This window comes from Otolemur garnettii, unplaced genomic scaffold (assembly GCF_000181295.1).
Source record: "Otolemur garnettii isolate 467f Iridium unplaced genomic scaffold, OtoGar3 scaffold00025, whole genome shotgun sequence".
Taxonomy (NCBI): domain Eukaryota; kingdom Metazoa; phylum Chordata; class Mammalia; order Primates; family Galagidae; genus Otolemur; species Otolemur garnettii.
In genome coordinates, this window is record NW_003852420.1 from 15011996 (window position 1) to 15033647 (window position 21652).

General features: G+C 45.4%; 1 protein-coding gene across 1 annotated transcript; it reads right to left on the reverse strand.

Annotated features, from left to right (window-relative positions):
• Positions 1–1709: 1709 nt before the first annotated feature.
• SUN5 (Sad1 and UNC84 domain containing 5) lies at positions 1710–20276 on the reverse strand. The gene is given in 13 exon segments (XM_003788233.3): positions 1710–1865; positions 2922–3008; positions 3375–3542; positions 5447–5562; positions 6181–6259; positions 10848–10956; positions 11533–11567; positions 13075–13124; positions 16961–17022; positions 17695–17761; positions 18570–18644; positions 18797–18852; positions 20206–20276. Coding segments are annotated over 13 exon segments (1131 nt in total).
• Positions 20277–21652: the final 1376 nt, after the last annotated feature.

Genomic DNA, 21652 nt, shown 5'->3' on the forward strand with positions numbered 1-21652 from the left:
TTAATAGAAGAAAATATAGGAGTATATTTCTATGGACTTGAAGGCTGGGAATAGCCTTCCTGACAATGCTCACAACTTAGAAGCCATAAAGAAAAAGACTGATTTGATAATATATTTTCCAAAATATCTGTTGAATGAAAGTTATTGAAGCAGGTCACGCCCTTAGCTCAGTGTGTAGGGCACCGGCCCCATACACTGAGGCTGGTGAGTTCAAACCCATCCTAGGCAGCTAAAACAACGACAACTGCAACAACAACAACAAAAATAGCCAGGCGTTGTGGTGGGCACCTGTAGTCTCAGCGACTTGGGAGGCTGAGGCAGGAGAATCACTTAAGCCCAAGAGTTTGAGATTGCTGTGAGCTGTGGTGTCATGGCAGTCTACAGAGGGTGACATAGTGAGACTCTGTCTCAAAAAAAAGAGAAAAGTTATTGAAGCAGAGTTAAAGGCCAACTGGGAGAAACAGAACAGCTGAAGTAAGATGGGAGTGACCTTGGGGGAAAGTGGCTCATTTTTACCAAACCTTAGTCTGATTTGACTTTTGAATAACAAGACTGTTTCATGTAAAAGCTACCAAAATGATGCTAGCCTGGACATGTATGGTGTCCAGGTCCACTGCTTGCTGAAAAGGGGCAGGGAGTGGCAGGAGTGTGAGGTGAGCCCTTGAAGCCCATTTCACAGTGGAGACTGTAGGAGATCAGGCCCCAGGGCAGGAGCTGGAGGGCCCTGGGCTGGCATGGAGGCCTGGCAGATGGCAGAGAGCCAAATTCTGCAGTAAGACGTGGGTCTGTGCAGGGTGACCTCCCTGGTAACAGCATATTTCAAATCAACCTGCTCTTCTAAATGCCCACCTGGGCCTTAGCCAGTGCCTCCACCTCCCTGCCTTTCCTGCTGGGAATTCCCTCCTGGGAGGCTCTAGTCCCTGTGGGTATTCTGGCTTGTCCAGCCTGTCCCATTTTAGGTCCCTTCTCAGAGCAGTGCCAGCCCTCCCAGAGGACAGGGCCTCCTATCGCCTGCCTGGGGGCAGAGGTTGTCACTAACCTCCGTGATCATTTACCCAACACCTACTGTCATGTTCACTGCTGAGAGCTTCATGGGCAGTGTCACAGTAGATACTGTTTGTAATTCTATAAAGTCTCAAATAAATGTTAGAACAGGTGGGACTCAACTACATAAAGATTATGCAGGAAAAATATGAGGGACTGAAGATTGGGAAACAGAAAAACCTGGAAAAAACTGAAGTGCAGAGATTTAGGTCTCTCCTGTCCAGTGTCACAAAGTAAATCGCCTGTATGATGTTGAAACATTGCTCAGTGGGCAGGTTGGAACCTCTTATCTGCCACCTCATCTGATACAACAGCCATAATCCTGCCCCTTTTGCAGAGAAGGGGAGACAGAGGTCCCAAAAGAATGGGGTCTTCTTGCCCAAGGTCACACATAGGTCAGGGGCAGAGCTTCATTTGAAGCCAGAGAGGCATCCCACGTACAGGAGTCAGACTGCTTGGGTTTGAATCCTGGTGCGGCCATTTCCTGGCTGTAGAGCCTTCACTGTCCGCATCTGTGAACAGGGGCATCGTGAGCTGTTGTGAAGGTGGCTGAGCACCCAGCACGTGACAATAATCGCTGTCACGCTTAGATGTCCAGTGCTAGCCACTCTCCCTCTCTAGGGTCAAAAGACACTCAGACTTGGGTCAGGGGTAAAGAATAAACTTTAATCTCTCTCAGGGTAGGGGTTCTAGTTAGGCTGCTCTTTGGGTGGCATCACAGAACCGTGCACTCGCACACGGTACAGGCAGGTGAAGCGTGGGTTCCCCCAGTTACTTGAGACCTTCACCTTGACTGAACCAAAAGCCCGGGCCGGCTGGTTCTGGAAGAGAGAATCAGACACAGGGCAGCTCACTCACAGCACCCCCACCTGTCCAGAGGGGCATTTGGGAGTGGAAGGAAACTGTTCCATTTCACAGGTGGGGAACTAAGGCCCAGAGAGGAGAATGGACTGTCCCAAGGCCACACAGCAAGTTGATACTCAAGAGATTGTATTGAAGGTGCTAAGGCCAGAAGGACAGACATTTTGTTGTTGGGAAGAGGTCCCAGCCTTGGGGCCTTAGCACCATATCTACCGTGGGACCCTAGGCAAGCCACTGCTCCTGTCTGGGCCTCATTTTCCCCTGTGTAACATGGGAGTGGTAATATATGTTCCCCAGGATTGCTGTGGGCATGTGGACATGAAGTGAGATCTTGGGGCCAGGTGGCTCACCAGTTCCCAGCATATGACAGATGCTCTGTAAGTGCAGCCCCCTCCCCTATCTGCCCCTGGACAGAGGGTGGAGCCTGTGCAGGATGGGGACAGCCTTAGCCTTCAAGATCTCATTGGATGGTGTCAGCCTCCCAGGGAATTACAGAAGGGGAAGTTGAGGCTCCAGAGAGGAAAAGAATGGCCCAAGGTCACACAGGATTTGTGGTTGGGCTGAGATTTGGGCCAAACCTGGACACTCATCCATTAAGCCCTAGGGCCATTCCAGAAGGCACCACTTGGGTCCTCCTTCTGTCCCCAAATCCTCCCCTCTAGGCCTGTTTCCCCACTGTGGTCAGATCAGATGTTGATGATGATTTGGAGCCAGCAATCCCTGCCAAATAGTTGCCTCTGGCTTAACATCTGCCATTCCTGGGATAAATGCAATAAGAGGGCCCTGGGGAAGATCGGGGAAGTGGCGGACAGCCAGGACTGATTTCCTTGGGCTCCCACTCTTGGCCCTGAGCAGTGGCTCCATATCTTTGAGACTCAGTTTTTCTTTCTTGTCAAGTGAGCTAGTCATGATTGGGCACCTCCTAGGGCTGCAGGGGATGAAGTAGGGCCCTGGGTGAAGCTGGCACACAGTGTACACTCGGCAGGTGCTTGGCACAGGCAGCGTTTCCCAAGTACCTGAAGTGGGAATGTTTGAATGATGTTTTCTGGCTGAAACTGAAAGGCCCCCAGGAACACCTCCTCCTTGGGGGACTTCTCCATGCCCTGGGGGACAAGAGGGACGAGAACCAAGGAGATGGTGTTAAACACAAGCAGAGTCTTCAGAAAGCACCTTGCCTCTCTAGTTAAGACTTGCATACCTTTCAGGATGGGGAGCTTCTTACCTATTTGCAGCACGGTGTAAGAGGTAGGAAAGAGCACGGGATTGGGAGGCAGAGGCTGAGGGGCTACTTCTAACTCTACCACTGCCTTGTAAGATTGGGGGGGGTTCCCTGACCCTTCCCTGCATCTCATTTTACTGAGGAAGTCCAGATAGTTCTTTGGCCTTTGTAAGCAAAATGGGGGCTCAATAGTCTTGGCTCTGAAAAGCATGGGTTGAAATAGAGCAGCTGCTCATCAGGGAGTGCTCACGTAGATGACAAAGTCCTTGGGGGCGGTGTCCAGGCTGCCTGAAAGTGAGATGGTCTTGGGAATGTGCTGCAGTGAGAGGTTGGACAGGTAGACCTTCTGAGCCAATCGGATGGTCACCTGGCCACGGTCACCCTCGAAGGCCCAGCAGTTGCCAGGAGTCACATTGGGCTGGAAGAGGAAGGTGCAAGGGAAGGATAGCTGGTGGGTAGGGAGTACTCCTCATCCTACACTTTCTTAGCCCTCCTGGAGGAGCTAGTCCTTTCTGTGTACAAAGTGTGGCTCAACTGCAAGTGCCACCCCTTCCAGGGAGCTCCCCTGACTACTGATGGCAAGGAGAAGCCTCCCTCTCAGCCCAGTATAGTGAGTGCAGGGCCTGCGTGGGGCCTCTTGGCCTCCAGCCTCTCCCAGTGGCACTTACTTATTCATTCATCCATCCCTTCCATCATTCTTTATTTTTTATTTTTTTTTTTTTAGTGTCTCACTCTGTCATCCCAGCTAGAGTGCAGTGGCATCATCATAGCTCACTGCAACCTCAAACTCCTGAAGCTCAAAGGATCCTACTGAGTAGCTGGGACTATAAGTCCCAGCATTTGTGGTTAAATTTTTTTTTTTTAATTTTTGTAGAGACAGGGTCCTGCTCTTGCTCAGGCTGTCTCAAGCTTCTGGCCTCAAGCAATCCTTCTGCTTGGTCTCCCAGAGTGCTAGGATTACGGGTGTGAGCCACCTCACCTGTCCCCTCCCATCATTCTTTACACAGTCTCACAATCACATTGTGACTCAGGCACCAATATTGTTCCCATTTTACAGAGAGGAAACTGAGGGACAGAGCAGACTGGCCCAGGGCCATGCAGAGCTGGAAGTATAACCCATACAATTTGATCTTGGAGCTTACTGTTAGCCACTATAGTCACCTGCCCTATAAAGAGGAAATAGAGGCCCAGAGAGGGAAAGAGGTTTGACCAAAATCACACAGCAAAGGCATTCATTTGGTAGGTTCTGTGAGTTTCTTGGGACAGCCTGGACAGTCCCCATTCATCCCAGCTAGAATGGGGGTACAGGGGACTGTGGGGTCAGGGAAGGCCTCCTGGAGGAGCTGGGACCAAGGGGACATTAGGAGGTAGCTGGGAAAGCGAGCTGAGGAGCAGCATGGAAAAGGCCCAGTGTGAGGCGGACTTGTTGACAGCAGCATGGAAAAGGCCCAGAGTGAGGCGGACTTGATGGGGAAATGAGGGAGCTTCTTGGTCAGACTTGAATAGGGGAAAGGCCTCAGGGTCAGAGTCTGTGCTGGGCTGTTTCTACTGCTCTACCCTGACTACAGCCCTCCCAGCTTGTGCTCCTGGGACATGTGCCTGGTCTGGGCCTGGCAGTTCCCTCTGCCTAAGGAATAGCTCATCCTGGCCACCTCTACCAGGAGGCAAGGCCGTTGCCCAAGTGCTGAGCTCTCGGAGCTCCTTGAGGTTGGAGTCCACAGACAAGTTGCCTATGGCCTTGGCACCCCCAGGGCTAGCTGCCAGGGTGGGAAACTCAGCTGGTGTTTGCTGAATGAAGGCGCCTGCTCTAGGACCTGCGCAAGCCCCTTGCCCTCTCTGGGCCTCAGTTTTCTCATCAAGGAGGCAGCATTCCCAGGGATGAAAAGCTCAGGTCCCAAGGACTGAAAAGCTCAGGTTTGAATTCTGGCTCTGCCACATGCTAGTGGTGGCTGTGTGGCCTCACTCAGTGATCGGGCTCTTTGAGCCTCAGTCTCCTTTGCAAAATGGGTTATCATAAGACTACTCCCAGGGTGGCTTTGAGGGTCCCTTGATGCTTAATGGCCAGGGTGTTTGGGCTCTTTCCAGTGCCAAAGCAGGCTGTCCCTGTGTCCTGCCCTTGCTGTGGCCTTCTCTCCAGTCTCCACCTTGCCAGTTGTCCCCCTCTCTACCTGCCTTTGCCCCGGTCTGTCTCCTGCTCCTACCTCTAACCCTGCCCCTGCCCACCCCCTTCATTCCCCTCCCACTCTCTGCTGCCAGCTCCTGTCCCTAGACCCTGCCTGGCCACACTCCTGCCCCTTTCCCGATCCCCTGCCATGCCCCTGCCTCAAGGATCACGTCCGGGGGCTGTGCGTAGTTCCATAGACGGATCCAGTTCCAGTAGGAGCGAGCCTTGTCATGGTTGTACGTGGCTGACGTGTGCTCGAAGTCAATGCTGGCCCCTGTGGGGGGAGGGGAGGGCAGTCTTAGCCAAGCTCCGGGGTTCCTGCCTGGTGGAGGGGTCCCCTGTGACTGGGCACTCCCTATCTGAGCATTTTGTCTGACTCGCTGGCCCCCTCTGGAGTTCTCTGTGGGAAATGAGAGCAATGATAACAGCACCCACAGGGACAACAAGCATCCACTTCGCAGGGCCCCACAAGAGACGGGAGTTAACACCTCTAAGTGAAAACCCCACGTTTCAGTGAGCCTGCTGGTGCGTGCGTTGGCCAGTGCTGACTGGCAGATGTGCCCTGCCCACTTCACTTCCTCTGGGGCCGCCCTGCCAGCCTCCCTCCTCCCAAATGCCCTGCCCACCTCCTCTCCTCCTGGCCACCCTGCTCACCTCACCTCCTCTGGGGCCACCCTGCCCTCCTCCCTCCTCCCAACTGCCCTGCCCACTCACCTCCTCTGGACTTGCTCTTGATGGCCTCCTCACAGGGAACTTTCCACATTTGTTCCTTGGGTCTGGAATGCTTCTCCCTCTCACCAGGTCTCAGCCCAAATGTCCCCCCAGGAGGCCTCCCTCTGTCCAGGTCCCCTCTATCCTGAGGTGGGCAGATGAGGAGGGAGAGGTCACTTGCCTATAGACTTCAGAGCAAAGTCCGGCCTTTCAATGTAATCTCCTTGTATCATCTTCATTATTTTCTGGGCCATTTTTTGCTGAGAAGGCAGAAAACACCAGCTGTGTCCTGGTATGTTCTTCTTGATCGTGACCCCGCTGTGTGTCTTCACCAAGTGACAGGAGCTGCAGGACACCCTCTTTCCCCTAACAGCCTCCCCCTGGCTGCTGGGTGCACGGTTGAAGAAGCCCAGCTGCACAGAGCCACCCACCCCTACCGCTGGGTTTACTTGGTGCTTTAGTGGATTTATGTGGCAGGGATGGGGCCACAGGTGGCCTTTAGGATTCTTGAGTATGGTCTTTTGACTAAATCCAAATTTTACAGAACAAACTCTTTTAATAAAGAGATCTGTTCTATGAAGTTTGGATTTCGTTGAGGGGCTGCTCTTGGGGGGGGGGATTCTGAAGCTCTCAGGGCATAGGAATCAGGTAGATCTTTACTGCTATGGAGCTGTGGGCAAGCTATTGCCCCTCACAGTCTCAATTTTCTTGCCCACAAGTTGCTGACCATCACTGAGTCTACTTCTCACTGTTTGGAGGTTGTGGTGAGGATTAGAGAGAAGATCTATAAATGGCCTACCAGGTGCTAGGACTGTCCTCAGCTTCACATATGTTCACCCTTATTGCCTCATAGCACTCCTAGGAAGTACTATTATCATACCCATTTTAAAGATGAGACAAATTACAAAAGGGGTAATTTGTCCAAAGTCACACAGCTGGTAAGAGGCAGAGCCAGCAATTTGGTTCCAGAGCTCAGGCTCCCACCACTACACCTACTGCCTGGTAAGGACTGCAGAGCACTTAGCACAGTAGGTGCCAATAAATGCCAGCTATTATTTGCATTAGACTCTGCACCACTGTGGCAAAAAGGTCTCCCGTTCTATACTTTTCTTTCAGTGTGACATTGACCCTCTTCTCACTGAGAGACAGGGTCTAAGTTCCCTTCTCAGCAGTCTGGGATTGTGACCGTGGAAGAAGTGATGCTATTGACTTTTGGGGCTAAGTCCTAAAAGGAGGTGCAGCATGGCCTGGCTCTCTGGGGATGCTCACTCTTGGTAGCCAGCTGCCATGTTGTGAGGAAACCAGGCCACACTTGATCAACAGCCTTAGCTGAGTTCCAGCTGACATCCAGCATCCAGATAGGGTTTCTGGATTGGGGAATACCAGATGCGGTTGAAGGTGAGGCTTAGATTAGGGGTGTGTGTGTATACATGCTGAATGCTGAGACACTCCACCAGCCCCCACCTTCTCTGGGGAATCAACTAGATGAAGATATACGAGTCAGGTTTTCACCAAGAAACACACCCAATGGGGAAACCCATAGCACGTATTCAGAGCTAGTAGTTACTTCTTTAGTTCCTCTGTTAAATATCAACAGTGAAATTAGGGATCAAAACAAAACCAAGAGAACCACCTAAAGAAAACAGAGTCCACACAGGAAGAAGAAAACTTCAAAAGAAAATGCTCTTTAATAAGCTCCAAGAGTTGATAAAAGGTATTATACACATGAAACACAAATAGAATCTTATGAAAAGGAAAATCCAGAGGGGGAAAAAAAAAGTAAATTCTTAGGAATTCAGAATATGTTAGCAGAAATGAAAAAACTCACTAGAAGTTTTGGTAGTTAAAGCTCAGGATATTTTCTCTGCTGTTGAACAAAAAGACAAAGAGAGGAAAACAGGGAGAAAAGAATTAGGTCAGGAGTTGACATCCAAGTAACAGTAGCTTCAAAAAGGAAAACAGAGAAAACAGGCCAGGGGTGGGGGGGAATCACCAATTTAATCCCATGATTAAAGAACATTTCTTAGTACTGAAAGATACGAGTTTCCAAATGGTAAGGTTCCAAAGGTTGGGCAGCCTATAGGCACCATCAGCAGGGAATTTCAGATGTAGAGATATAGGAAGTTATAGAGGGCCAGATCCCACACTAACAACAACTAACTAGAAAAAAGACAGGTAGTTTAATGAATTATATTTTAAAGCCATAACTGAGCTGTGGAGGCAACAAGGACCAGATGAACTAAGATTTGAGAGTATAGAGAAACATTCTGCGATGTACTGACAAATATGTATATTTTTAATGCCCGGAGTATTTGATGATTCTGGACGTGGGCTAAAAATCTGGGCTTAGGTCAGACAACAGGCTTTCTTGGTGAAAGAGAAAGAAGCAAAGTTTTTAGTGGCCACACAGAGTTAAAGTATAAAAAAGGGGGGGGGGGCGCTTGAAGAGCCTCAACTATAGACAGTTTTCCACACAAGATGTTAACTGAATTCCAATACTATAGGAGACTAAAGAGCTACTTCAAAGTTTCTGAAAGGCAGAACAAAGCTTCCCATCCTCATAATGCTTAGGAAACAAAGTTACTCTGAAGGAAGGAGCCCCAAAACAAGACAAGCAAGAGAGGAAGATCTTCCACCTGCGGTTCTCTCTAGTCTGTGGCAGAATCACCTGGCAGGCTTGTTGAAACACAGATGGTTGGTTTCCACCCTCAGAGTATCTGATTCAGTAGGTCTGGGAGGGGCCCATTAATTTGAATTTCTAACATTTTTCTGGATAATGCTGATGCTGCAGGCAGGTGAGCCATACTTTGAGATTCGTTGCCCTGGAAGGTGTGTCAGTGGATACTGTATGTCGCCTGGGGCACTAAATCAATTCTGAACACAATTATAAACAGAGAATCTAAATTTTTTCCTGGTAGAGAAGGCTGCCCCTGGGGCCAGAGACTTTGCATTCATGCAGGCTGGGAGATAAATGGTAAACACGAGAGTCCTCAAATATATGATCAGTCTTTCCCATGAAGACATTGGCAAATTTTTAAAGCTGCTGGAGTCTTAACTGAAAACCTCTAAATGTATCTTACAAGATCTGCAATTCAGATCTGTCAGTGCATGTCTAGACAGAGGCTATCAGTCTCCCTTATCTTCCCAACAAAGAAAAGGGGAACACTCTGCTGAAAGTTATAATTATTTGGAACAGCTACGGTTTTTTTGTATACCATGTTCAGAAAACACTAAAAAATTACTAGATATGAGACAGGACATATGAATACTCAAAGGAAAAAACAGAAGATGGAGAAGACCATAGAAGATCCAGATATTGGAGTTGGCAAAGAGGCAAAGATTTTGAAAATAATTATTGGTAATGTATTAGATAAAGTAAAGGAAAAGATGGACAACATAAATGAACAATTGGAGAATTTCACCATAGAATTCAAATCTATGAAAAAGAATCAAATGTATATAATACAATATCTATAATTAAGGACTAAATAAATGGATTTAATAGTAGATTAGACAGACTGAATGCAAGATTATTAATGCAGGGGTCAAGAGAAGAGTTCCCTCTTTGCCTGTGGAAGGTTTACTGAAAAATCAACTCCCAAAAAGAACATTAATTGGAGAAAAGGCACAGAAATTTATTCACTGGGTATACATGGGAGGCTTCAGAACAAAGACCCAAAGATACAGGGGAAATTGTCTATTTTTATACGTAGGTTCCATAAAGTATGGACAGATATGTACAAATACGATTGGACAAAAGTGTATGATGTAATGTTAAGAGACTGAGTGGGGAAATCCCAGGAAGGCCTGGCTGTCTAGAGTTTTCTCAGCTTCTCTGAGCATACATTTTTCCTTCTGGGTATGGATACTGTCTCTGGAATGGGGGGGTCTTATGACCTAGTGAGGTAAGATAGGTCAGATAATTTCTTTGTGGCCGGTTTTTACACAGAAAGGTGGAGGTAAAGTTAGAGTATTATTTTTTAGATTTTATGACTTTTTTATTGCTTTGGAGAAAATGGGTTCCAGTTCTATGGCCAGCCTTTGAGAAGAGAGATTCTAGTTTCTACAGATAATCTTGGGGGAGAATGGGACTGAGAGACAGGGAGGCAGGAGAAGGTCAAAGAAAAACATTGCTTCTGAGACCTTTATTTGTTTCCTGAGTCCTAGCATTAATGAACCTGAAGAAAGGTTAATAGAAAATATCAAAGCTTCAGCACATAGAGAAAAAGAATGAAAAAAATAAACTAGGAGATAGCATAGGAATCATGTGAGACGCACTCTAAAGGTTTAGCATAGATGTAATTGGAATCCATGGGGAAGAGAGAAATGATGAGGAAGAATCAATATTTTAAGAGAGAAAAGCTAAGAATTTCCCAAAGCTGTTAAAAAACAACTTTCAGACTCAATAAACTCAGCAAACCCCCAAATGGGTTATACGTAGAACATTGGACACAGAAAGGATATCCCATAAGATCCTAGAGTCATAAAAACAGACAACATACCTTAGGATCAATAATAGGAGTGGCATTTGGTTTCTCAATAGTAACAGGGCTAACTAGATAGAATACAATGGTGGGCTCCCTTCAAAATTCTCAAGAGAAACTATATCTTGTCTAGAATTTTATACCCACTCAAACTATCAATCAAGTGCAAGGGTAGAATAAAGGTGTTTTTAAAAATGAAAATTCTAACACATACGCAGACACTTCTTTCACTCTTTTCCAGGAACTCACTGAGGGATATGCTCCATCAAAATGAGGCATAAAATCAAAAAAAGAAGACTTGGGATAAATGGGATATCAAATGAAGAGAAGTTAGGTGTTTGTGGAAGAATGGCCAGCATCTCACCTCATCTGACATGGCTTCCATCTCCTGGAGCTTGGCAATGAGCAGGTTCATGCTGCCTCGGAGGTCCTGGATTTCTCCAGCATGATGTCGCACCTTCTCCTGATACATCCTTATCAGGAAGAAGTAAGAATAAGAACTGATTAATTTATGATGCTGCTGTTGTTACCTTCGGACTCTCCCTATGCTAGTTATCTTGCAAAGAACTGACTTCAGATTCTTTCACTCTCTTGGGCCCATCACTGGACATCCCCCTTCTTCCCAGCAGAGTCTTATCTCTAAAGTATTACTTGTTCTCTCTGCTTGGATCATCCTTAAGCCATTTCAAATATTTCTGAGTATTTTGTCTGCATTTAAGGATATGGACACTGGGTGGTCTTTTGATGATTAAAATTTCTTCTCAGCTACTACTTCCTGAGTACTGACTATGGACCAGACACTATTCAAGACACTTTGCATTCTCTTTAATGTCCATAACTGCCCAGATCAAGGTGGGTGTTATACTCTCCTCATAAATGAGGAGTCAAAGGCCCAGAGAGATTAAATGCTTTGCATAAGGTCATCCAGGTAGGATTTAAACCCAAGTTGGTCTGACCGAAGAGCTTATATTCTTAGCCAATGAACCCCAGATTCTGGTTATAGCTCTGGTTTTAGGTAATAATATGATTATTCATAAGATTCCTCTTACCTCAAGCTCTGCATTGGACTATTTATGCTGTCATCCTGGTGGAATGTTGAGAAAAACAGAGAATCTTCTTCAGATGGTCTAGTCTTGTTGCAATAGAGCTTCATCCATTCATTCTCCCATAATCGTAAATTCATCCATTTATTCATCTTCCTTTTCCTCTTTCAGCCATCTACTCACCTAACATTTATCCAAACTCTGATATACTCTCCTTTTAATCTATCCATCCACACCCTATCATCTCTCCAACCTTCCCCACCCACCTACCCTCCCATCCATCCACCCTACACCCCATTCATCCAATATTTTATCCTTCCATCCATTCATCCACCCACTCACTCATCTATCTCATCCGCCTTCCCATCTATCCACTATGTCATCCATACATTCTCCCATTTATCTATTCATGTGTTCCCCCATTTCTTTTCCCGTATCACACTATCCCTATATCTTTTTATCTATCACACTGAACCTCTAATTCATACATTCATCCATTCTCCCATCCATCCTCCCTCCATTCTTACTCCCATCTGACCATCCAGTCATCCAAAATTGATAGTGGCAATCCTGTGCTTGGCACTGAGATGGATGTTGCTGGGATGAATCAGAGTTAGCTTCTTCTTTCAAGAAGCTGCCAGTTGCAGAGACAGTCATGATTACAGAAAATTATGGGAGGAAAGAAGGGAATGTGACTGCCTCTGTCAGAGTGTTCTAGAGGAAATGACATTTAAAGGATATGAAGGAAGTGGGTGCATTGGCTCATGCCTGTAATCCTAGCACTGTGGGAGGCCAAAACAGGTGGATCACCTGAGCTCAGGAGTTCAAGACCAGCCTAAGCAAAAATCAAACCCCATCCTACTAAAAATGATAATTAAAAAAACCCAGCTGGGCATGTGGAGGGGACTTATAGTCCCAGATTCTCAGGAGGCTGAGGCAAGGGGATCTCTTGAAGTCAAAACTTTGAGGTTGCTGTGAGCTATGATGCCAAAGCACTCTACCCAGGGCACAGAATGAGACTCTGTCTCAAAAGCAATAAAAAATTAAAAAAAAAAGGATATGAAGGAGTTCATAAGGAGGAAAAGAGGAGAAGGGACAGACCTCTCTGATTCCCTTTCCAAGGTCTTCTAAGTTTTTTTTTTTAATTGTCCTCCAACAGGGAGATCTGACCACATATTTCTTTCTCCTCTTCCCCAGAAATAATAAAGCATATGGGTATCATTTCATTTGAGCAGAAGAACAAACTGCCTGGAGTAGAGAAATGTGTTCTCAGTTCTCACTAACCCACTTTAGGTGGGTCACCTCTGGGAGTGAGTGATAGGAGAGCCATCCTGGAGGAGGGAGTATTGCATCTAGTCTCTGAAAGTCACCTCTGGAAGAAGAGATGGGTTCTAGGTGGATGTCATGACAAAGGCAGAATTTTGGATCTGTAATAAGTCAGGAACTGGTTAGCATCTAGATTTGGTGAGAATGTGGGGGAGCTATGGGGGTCACATTGATTGGTTAGAGATCAGTCATCTGTGAAACCTGAAGAGGGCACACACTCACCTGCCAGACTTCCATTTTTGATGGTAAGTGAATAGAAAACATCCAGAATCCTGTGGGGCCATGAGAATAAGAATGAGCCATGTAAAATGGAAAGTTAAGAGCTTAGGCTCTGGAGTTAAGGCATCTGAGTTAAAATCATAGTTTTGCCACTTACTAGCATTACATAACTTTGGGAACATTTACTTAATCTCCCTATATCTCAGTTTCTTCAATATCCACTTCTCAATCAAATAATACCATATGTATAATATGTGTCGCATAAACCAAATGATCTATGTTTCCTCCCCCGCCTTTTCGGCCTTACTGGGGATAATTGGCAAGGAAATGAAGTCATTCTGCATTTTATGATCTCTATCCTGGCTTAAATTCAACTGTTCAAGCCATTAAATAATGCAACAAACTAGGAAAGACTAGATGCTTTCTCCCCTAAGATCAAGAATAAGACAAGGATGTCTGCTGTTGTTACTATTTAACATGATACGTGGGGGGGGGGGGTCCTAGCCAGGTCAATTAGGTTAACTAGTCAAGAAAAAGAAGTAAAAGGCATCCAGATTATCACACAGGAAAAAGTAAAACTACTTCTACTTGCAAATGACATAATCTTGTATATAGAATTCTAAGGAATCCAAGATTAGGTGTCTTGCCCAGTGCCAGAATTAAAAATTGAGTTCAGCAGGGTTGTAGGATAAAAGATCATGATAAAAACAGTCAATTTATTTCTACACACTGGCAATGAACAATTTGAAAATGAAATTAAGAAACAATTTAAATTCCAGTAACATCACAAAGAATAAAATACTTAAGAATAAAAGTACAACACTTGTACTCTGAAAAGAACAAAACATCATTGAAAGAAATTAAAGAAGATGGAGCTATCCATCAATAATGGAAAGATGGCCCATGTTCATGGACTAGAAGACCTAATACTGGTTTGTTGGTTTGTTTGTTTAGATAGAGTCTCACTCAGTCACCCTGGGTAGAGTGTCAGGGCATCATAGCTCACAGCAACTTCACAATCTTGGGCTCAAGTGACTTTCTTGTTTCAGCCTCCCGAGTAGCTGAGACTACAGGCGTGCACCATCACATCCCGCTAGTTTTATTATTTTTTTTATTTTTTAAAACTGTGTTTTGCTTTTTGTATCTTTTAATTCTGTTTCTTCGTGAACTTATTTTTAAATTTCAGATTGATATAAGGGTACAAACAATTAGGCTACATTGTTTGCATTTGTTAGGTAGAGTCTAAGCTGTAATTCAGCCCTTCACCCAAGAGGGATGCCGTATACCCTTGCTTTGTGCTGGTTAGGTGGTAGCACATCAAACCCCCTCCCTCCGCTCCTTTACCCACTGTCCCTCCTTCCCTCCCCCCATTTGAATGTAGTTGTGTTTTTCTCTCATGTGGGAATGCAGATGTTCATCTATTGGTTTCATATTAATATTTTTGTACTATATTAGTGTTTTATTGTTCTTATGAGAATGTAATTGTTTATATATTGATTTCATATTAGTATGGAGTACATATTTATTTTTCCATTCCTGCAATATTTTATTAAGAGGAATGTATTTCAGCTCCATCCAGGTAAATGTAAAAGATGTAAAGTCTTCATCTTTTTTAATGGCTGAACAATATTCTAAGGTATACATATCTAGTTTTTTAATTTTTAGTGGAGATCTGGTCTCACTGTTGCTCAGGCTGGTCTCAAACTCCTGAGCTCAGTTGATCCACCTGCCTTGACCTCCCAGAGTGCTAGGGTTACAGGCATGAGACACCAGACCAGCTGAAAGACCTTGTATTGTTGTTACTACTCTCTAAATTCATCTACATATCAGTGTAATTCAAATTGATAAAAGGTCAAATTCAAAAGGTCAAATCCCTTTGACCTTTTTTGCAGTAATGGAAAAGTTGTTCCTAAAATTCATATGGAAATCTAAGGAATCCATAATAGCCAAGATGATCTTTAAAAAGTACAGAGTTGGTAGACTTATACTTTAAGATTTCAAAACTTACCACAAAGATTAACGCTGACAGACAGACATATTAATCCATGAAATGGAATTGAGAGTTCAGAAACAAACCCTCACATTTAAGTCACATTTATGTTGTTTTAACAAGTGTGCCAAGACAATTTAATAAGGCAAAGATTATTCCTTTCAATAAATGGTCCTAGAACAACTGGACATTCACAGTTAAGAGAATGAAGTTGAACCCGTACCTCACATAATATATGAAAATTAACTCAAAAATGGATCATGGACCTAAATGTAAGAGTTAAAACTATAAAAACTCTTAGAAGAAAATATGGGAGCAAATCTTTGAGACCTTGACCTAGCCAATGATTTCTTAAATACAACCTCAAAGGCACAAAGGATGAAAGAAAACACAGATAACTTGGACTCCATCAAAAATTAAAAAATTGTGCTGCCAGAGAAACCAACATGGAAGTGAAAAGACAACCCACAGAATGGGAGAAAACATTTGTAAATCATATATTTGATGAAGGACTTATATCCAGAATATATAAAGAATTCTTACAATTCAATAATAAAAAGACAAATACATGTAACCCAATTAAAAATGAGCAAAGAATCTGAATAGACATTTCTCCAAAGAATATACACACATAGCCAACAAGCACACAAAAAGACCCTCAATATCACCATTGATTAGAGAAATAAAAATCAAAGCCATAATGAGATACCACTTCCATTTCCCCTAGGATGGGTGTAATAAAAAAATCCAGATACTGGGAAATATCAGTGAGGATGTGGAGAAACTGGAACTCTCACACATTGCTGGTAAGGACATAATATGGTGCAGCCACTTTGGAGAATAGTTCATTAGTTCTTCAAATAGCTAAACATAGAGTTACCATATGACCTGAGTATATACTCAAGAGAATTGAAAACATATATCCACACAAAAATTGTACATGGCAGCATGATTAGTAATAACCATGAAGCAGAAACAACCCTAGTATCCACTGACATGAATGGATAGACGAAACATGGCATATCCATACAATGGAATATTTTCAGACATAAAAAGAAATGGATTATTAATACATGCTAAACACAGATAGACTCCGAAGATATTATGCTAAGCGGGAAAAAAAAAAACCCACAGAGGTTACATAGTATTTTGTTGTTGTTGTGTTTATGTTTACTTTCTTTTTTTTTTTTTATTAAGTGGCTACGTAGTATTTTATCCAATTACAAGAAATGTCTAGAAATAGGCAAATTGATAGAAAACAGGTTGCCTAGGTCTGGGAGGAGGAGGAATGAGGAGTGACTGCCAGGGGCTGGTTTTGAGTTGGTGAAAATATTCCAGAATTTGATAGTGGTGATGGTTGCATAACTTTGTGAATACACTCAAAACCATTGAATCCTGAGCTACAGAAGGGCAAACTTTATGGCGTGTGAATTATCTCAGTAAAGGTGTTATGTGAAAAAAATCCTATGTGTTAGGTTAAAGCAGGAAGTCTCCCAGGCCTCATGGCTCATTTTCCTATGGGGAGCTGACTCTCCCCCCTCGCCTGCACCTCCAAGGCCAGTATACCTGAGTGGAGGGAGAGATTCCTTTGCTTGGGAAAGCCCAGCTATGACATGGGAGGTGAGGGTGGTGGCTGAAAAAAAGCTGCAGAATCCCAGAAAGAGGGAACAACAATTACTATAACATGGTTTGAGGAGAGCTTTCCAGTTTTCAAAGCATTTCTGGGCTTCCAGAAAATTTTCTTGGTCATTATCTCATTTAATCCTCACAGTGACACCCTTTAGTCAGGTTGTAAAACTGAGTCACACAGAGGGGCAATGTCTTGTCCAGTGTCCCATAGTCTGTGCCAGAACACTGGGGTACTTCAACCTGGGGCTGGGCAGGGCCCTGGAGACCCACCGAAAGCACAGAGGACCAGGACACCTGTCTTCTCCATGAGCTTCTGGCAGAACATCTTGCATCTGGAAGATAGGGGTGCAGTGGCCAAGGAGGGGCTGGTAGGTTCCTGGCGAGTGTGCACCCTCCCCTCACATCTTTTCTCCATGTGCATGCTGCTCACCCCCTCCCTTCTTCTCTCCCTGGGGAACGCATCCTTCTAGGTTCAGCTCAGGTGTGCCCTCCTCCCAAACCCTCCAGTATAGACACTCCTGACACCCCCAGCTTGGCATTGTTTTTGGTTCTGACTGGGAGCTCATCAGTGGTGCGGGACTGAGACTGAGCCTGAAGCAGATATTAAGGAGATGTGTAAAATTCAAACCTTAAATAAATGAATGGGGTAAACAGCCCTGCTGAAACACAGAGGAATTTATAGGACAGGACAGATAAAGGGAAAGGGTGGGCCAAGCACTGCGGGTATGTGAAGGTGTGGCAGACAGCACATGTGAAGGTGTGGAGGTAAGAATGGGAATGGGGTGGCCACCCTGGCCTTGCTGGCCCAATGAGTCCATAGCGGGACACTGAGTGATAGCAGCTTAGAAAAGAGAGGCTGGACAGTGGGAAGCCTCAGTGGGTTCTGAGGTGGTAGGATTTGATAAGAGTCAGGTTTGGGAAGGCGAGGTCCAAACTAATGAAGGGGCTGCCACAGCCCCCAGCTCTCTATTCCCAGTCCCCAATAGCCCCCTTCCCTCACTTACTTGCAGGTATTGGACAGGACTTGCTGAAGCTGAGTTCTCAGGAAACAGGCCGCATAGGTGAGCCAGGCTGCATAGCAGACAGAGCAGCAGTGAGTCACTGCACACTCATCTTTGTCTTGGTAGGAGGACTCTCTAACTGTTCCAGGACTTGGGGGGAGGCCCTGGAGCTGGAAGACCCTCTTGACCTAGTGGTGGAACCCTACTGGATCTGCTTATGAGTAAGTACCAGCCCGGAGTGAGGGCAGGTCCTATAAGTGCACAGTGCTTGCTGCTGGCAGCACTAAGTACCAGAGGATTGTGTCTATGCCCACTCCAGATACTGGGAGCTTGACAAGGGCAGGGACCTTGTCTGCTTCCTCTGGATGCCCAGCATGGAGTGAGGCAAGAATTAGGCATTTGGGGTGAAAGAAAACGTGGGGGGATATCTGGGTAGATGGGAGTAAAGAGAAAAGAATGGCTGGCTTGGAAGATGGATGAGAAGATGGGAGAACAAAAAGATGGGTGGATGAACAAAGATAAACAGGTTAATGACTGAGTGGGCATGCCTATTAACAAGTAAAGGCATGGGTGAATCAGTGGATGACTCAATGGATGAATGGCACCAGTGGCAAGGCCATGGTAGAGTAGCAGAGGGCTGGCCACCAACTCCTCCTCCAAATGACAAGCTCCCACCCCAACCCCAACCCTCTCTAACCATCAAAGAGATTCTGGCTGGAATTATGCCTCTTAGTAGACTTCCAGAGCTCTCCCTACGGCTGGCTACCACCCCTCTATCCCACTGCTGGCCTTGCCACCCCAGGTTAGCCTGGCTTGAGGCTGGACCCACTCCCCAGGTCCATGCGGATGGCCAAGGCAGCCCTTCAGTAGATACGTACACATACATCCCAGCATGCACTGAATCAGGTTCAGGGCTGGGGCATTGATGCTGACCGGCAATGGCAAGGTGTCATCTGCAGAGAGTACAGGATTGTTACGTCTCTGCCGGCCTGTGGGGTATGGTGTTTACAGAGACCAGAATGTACCCACAGCTTGGTGCAAGCATCCCTGCCTCTCCGTCCCCATCCCTTCCTGGGAAGACCCTAGGGGTCCCTTCCCTGCTCACTTGTGTTTGGGCAGGGATCCTCTGTCCTGCAGGTGTTCCGGCCTCGTTGGGTGACCCTGGAGATGACACAATAGCATTTTATAATTAAGGAACATGGTGTCACTACAATGTGTCACTACATTGACAAACAGTTGCAGGGAAGTTTGCCCAAGACCATTAGCCTGTGAGTCAGGGATACACCCAGGTCTGGCTGACCCTAAATCCAGATTTCTATTGAGGAAAGAAATCTTTAGTCACTATGACAGTCACTAAATCTTTAGTCACTAAATCCTTAGTCACTATGACAGTCACAGGTAGTTGTCACCATGCCCCAGAAGCTGGCAAAAGCATGATTTGTTTCTTTGTTTACTCCTACTCCATGGGATTTTAAACCACCCCAATTGATAGAAGCCCATTCTCTTGCAGTGACTGGTTCAAGGTGAGGGAGGTCTGCAAGGGTGGGGTAGGTTGGGGAAGGGAGTAGCTATGAGGGTATGGGACTTGGGAGAAAGATTTCCTCATTGCCCACAGGAAATAGTGCCCACTCTCCTTTCACCCTTTATAGCTATGTTTCTGAGTGACATCCAGAAGTGTGGTAGCCATCTTGTGGCTGTGAGAGGAGCAAAAGGAAGAGCAAAACAATGGCAAGAACCTGGATCTTGAGTGACAACACAGAACTGCTGCACTAGTGCAGTCTGGGACCACTCAGGCCTTGGGGCCTCTTGGTATGTAAGATAAAAAAATTATCTTTATTTCTTAAGACAAAGTTCTCCAAATGTGTCTTATTATAGCCCTAGTATATTAATGTTTATTTATAAAGAAATTATATATGCCCAATTGTGCTAATGCATGTATATTATTTACTCTTTCCAAATGTACAATTTATACATTTCTGAGGAATACAAATTAAGGAGAGGATAAGCTGAACAAATATATGTTCAACTACTAATAATTTCTTCCCTCAATTCAATGAATTGTTTTGTATACCCTTATCGGATATACACCTCATTTGAAGGGCCCAGAGGTAGGCATAATTTTCAGTTGGAATTTCTGTCACCTGCCTCCTACTAATGGCTTTCTGACAGATAAAGATGGCAGAAATACTTGTTTCTTTTTCCATGTTTGTCTCCCTCACTAGACTATGGCTTCACGAGGGGAGGGAACATGTTGGGCTGGTGCAATATTGTGCTCCCAGCCCTCTGTGCAGGGCCCAGCACACAGTAGGTAGTCAATAAACTGTGATGAAAAGATGGCTGCTCCACCACTTACTGGCTGTGAGACTTAGGGATAGCCACCATAACACCCTTCTGGTGTCAGTTGCCATAACTATAAAGTATTAGTGACAATGCCTACCCACCTCCAAGGAGGGTAGATGGGTAGCACTTTGTAAGCTGTGAAGGCTAGGCAGAGGAAGGGGCTACCATTCTCACCTCCTGGCCCTGGCACCATGGACCACATCTTCGGAGTTCAGGTCCCCGGGGTTCCTTAAGGGCCGTGGCATCGATTCCTTCTCTAGGATTGGGGGATCTCGGGGAGTTGGCGAGGAGGAAGTAGCTGCTGCTGCTGCTGCCTCTGAGTGTCCCCTGGAGGGAGCCATGTGAAATCTACCCACGTCATGTTGAGTCGTCAGCACTGTGACCTCACAGAGCAGGTAGGGAGGCACCCAGTCTCCTGGAACCACCCCCCACAAGAAGCCATTGTGACCAACTCTCCACTGTTAAGTTGGGGAAATTGAAGCCTCAAAATGGGAAGAGCCCGTAGTGTCTGAGAAGCTGGGAGAGCCCTAAGACTCCAATACCAGGCCATGTACTTCCTTATTCTGTAGACCCCTTTCTGTCCTAAGATTCCCAGATTTACCATCTTCTTAGGTTATGTGTGAATACATTTTGCAATCCGGAGCTTCTCACTGGTGGACATTGGGCCTAACACAAAATAACATTACATGTGTTGCTGTTTTAATAAAGTTCTAAGTTTTGCTGAAGAAAAATAAAAGCAGAACAAAGCAGAAATGTTTGGCTAAGTTTTTTCTGTTAGTCTGCTTGTAGAGAGCCTAACATTTGGACAGTGAAGCTAAAATGAATTCACTTTTGCCCCCTTATGGCAGTTGCTCAAAATTGCAGGCTAAGTACCTGTGGGAAGTTGAATAATGTTCCTCCAAAGAGGACCAGGTACCAAATCCAGAATATGTTATGTAGCAAAAGGGAATTAAAGCTGGCAGGTGGAATTTAGGTTGCAAATAAGCTTACCTTCAGATGGGGGAGAATATCCTAGATTAACCATGTAGGCCCAATGTAACTACAAGGATCTTGTAAGTGGGAGACAGAGGCACAGCAGCATGAAAAGCACTCAGCCCAACACTGCTGGCTTTGAAGGTAGAGGAAGGAGCCAAAAGCCAGGGAGGAAGGGCAGCCTCTATAAGCTGGAAAAGGCAAGGAAACAGCCTCTTCTAAAACCTCCAGGAAGGAACACTGCCCTGCCAATACCTCTTTGATTTTAGTCCAGTGAGACCCATTTTGGATTTTAGACTACCACCATGATATGATCCTAATTTAAGTTACTAAGTTTGTGGCAATTTGTTATAGCAGCAGTAAGAAACCAATACAGAACTTCTGAAACTACTCAGGGAAGGGGAAACTCTAAAATGCTACCATTATAATTGTTACCAGGTCTTTCAATCATGTACTCATTCATTTGTTCATCCAACAAGAATTTATGAAGCATTGGATACAGGGCTAGGCAGAGCCAGCCCCTCTCCCTAGGGATGCAGGTGGAGAGGTGGGCAGGATATTTTGCACAGAGTAGGTGCTTGCTGAACCAGACTTGCCATGCTGTGGGGAGGTACTGAGCTCTGAGGATGGGTTGGTTAGAATCTCCCTT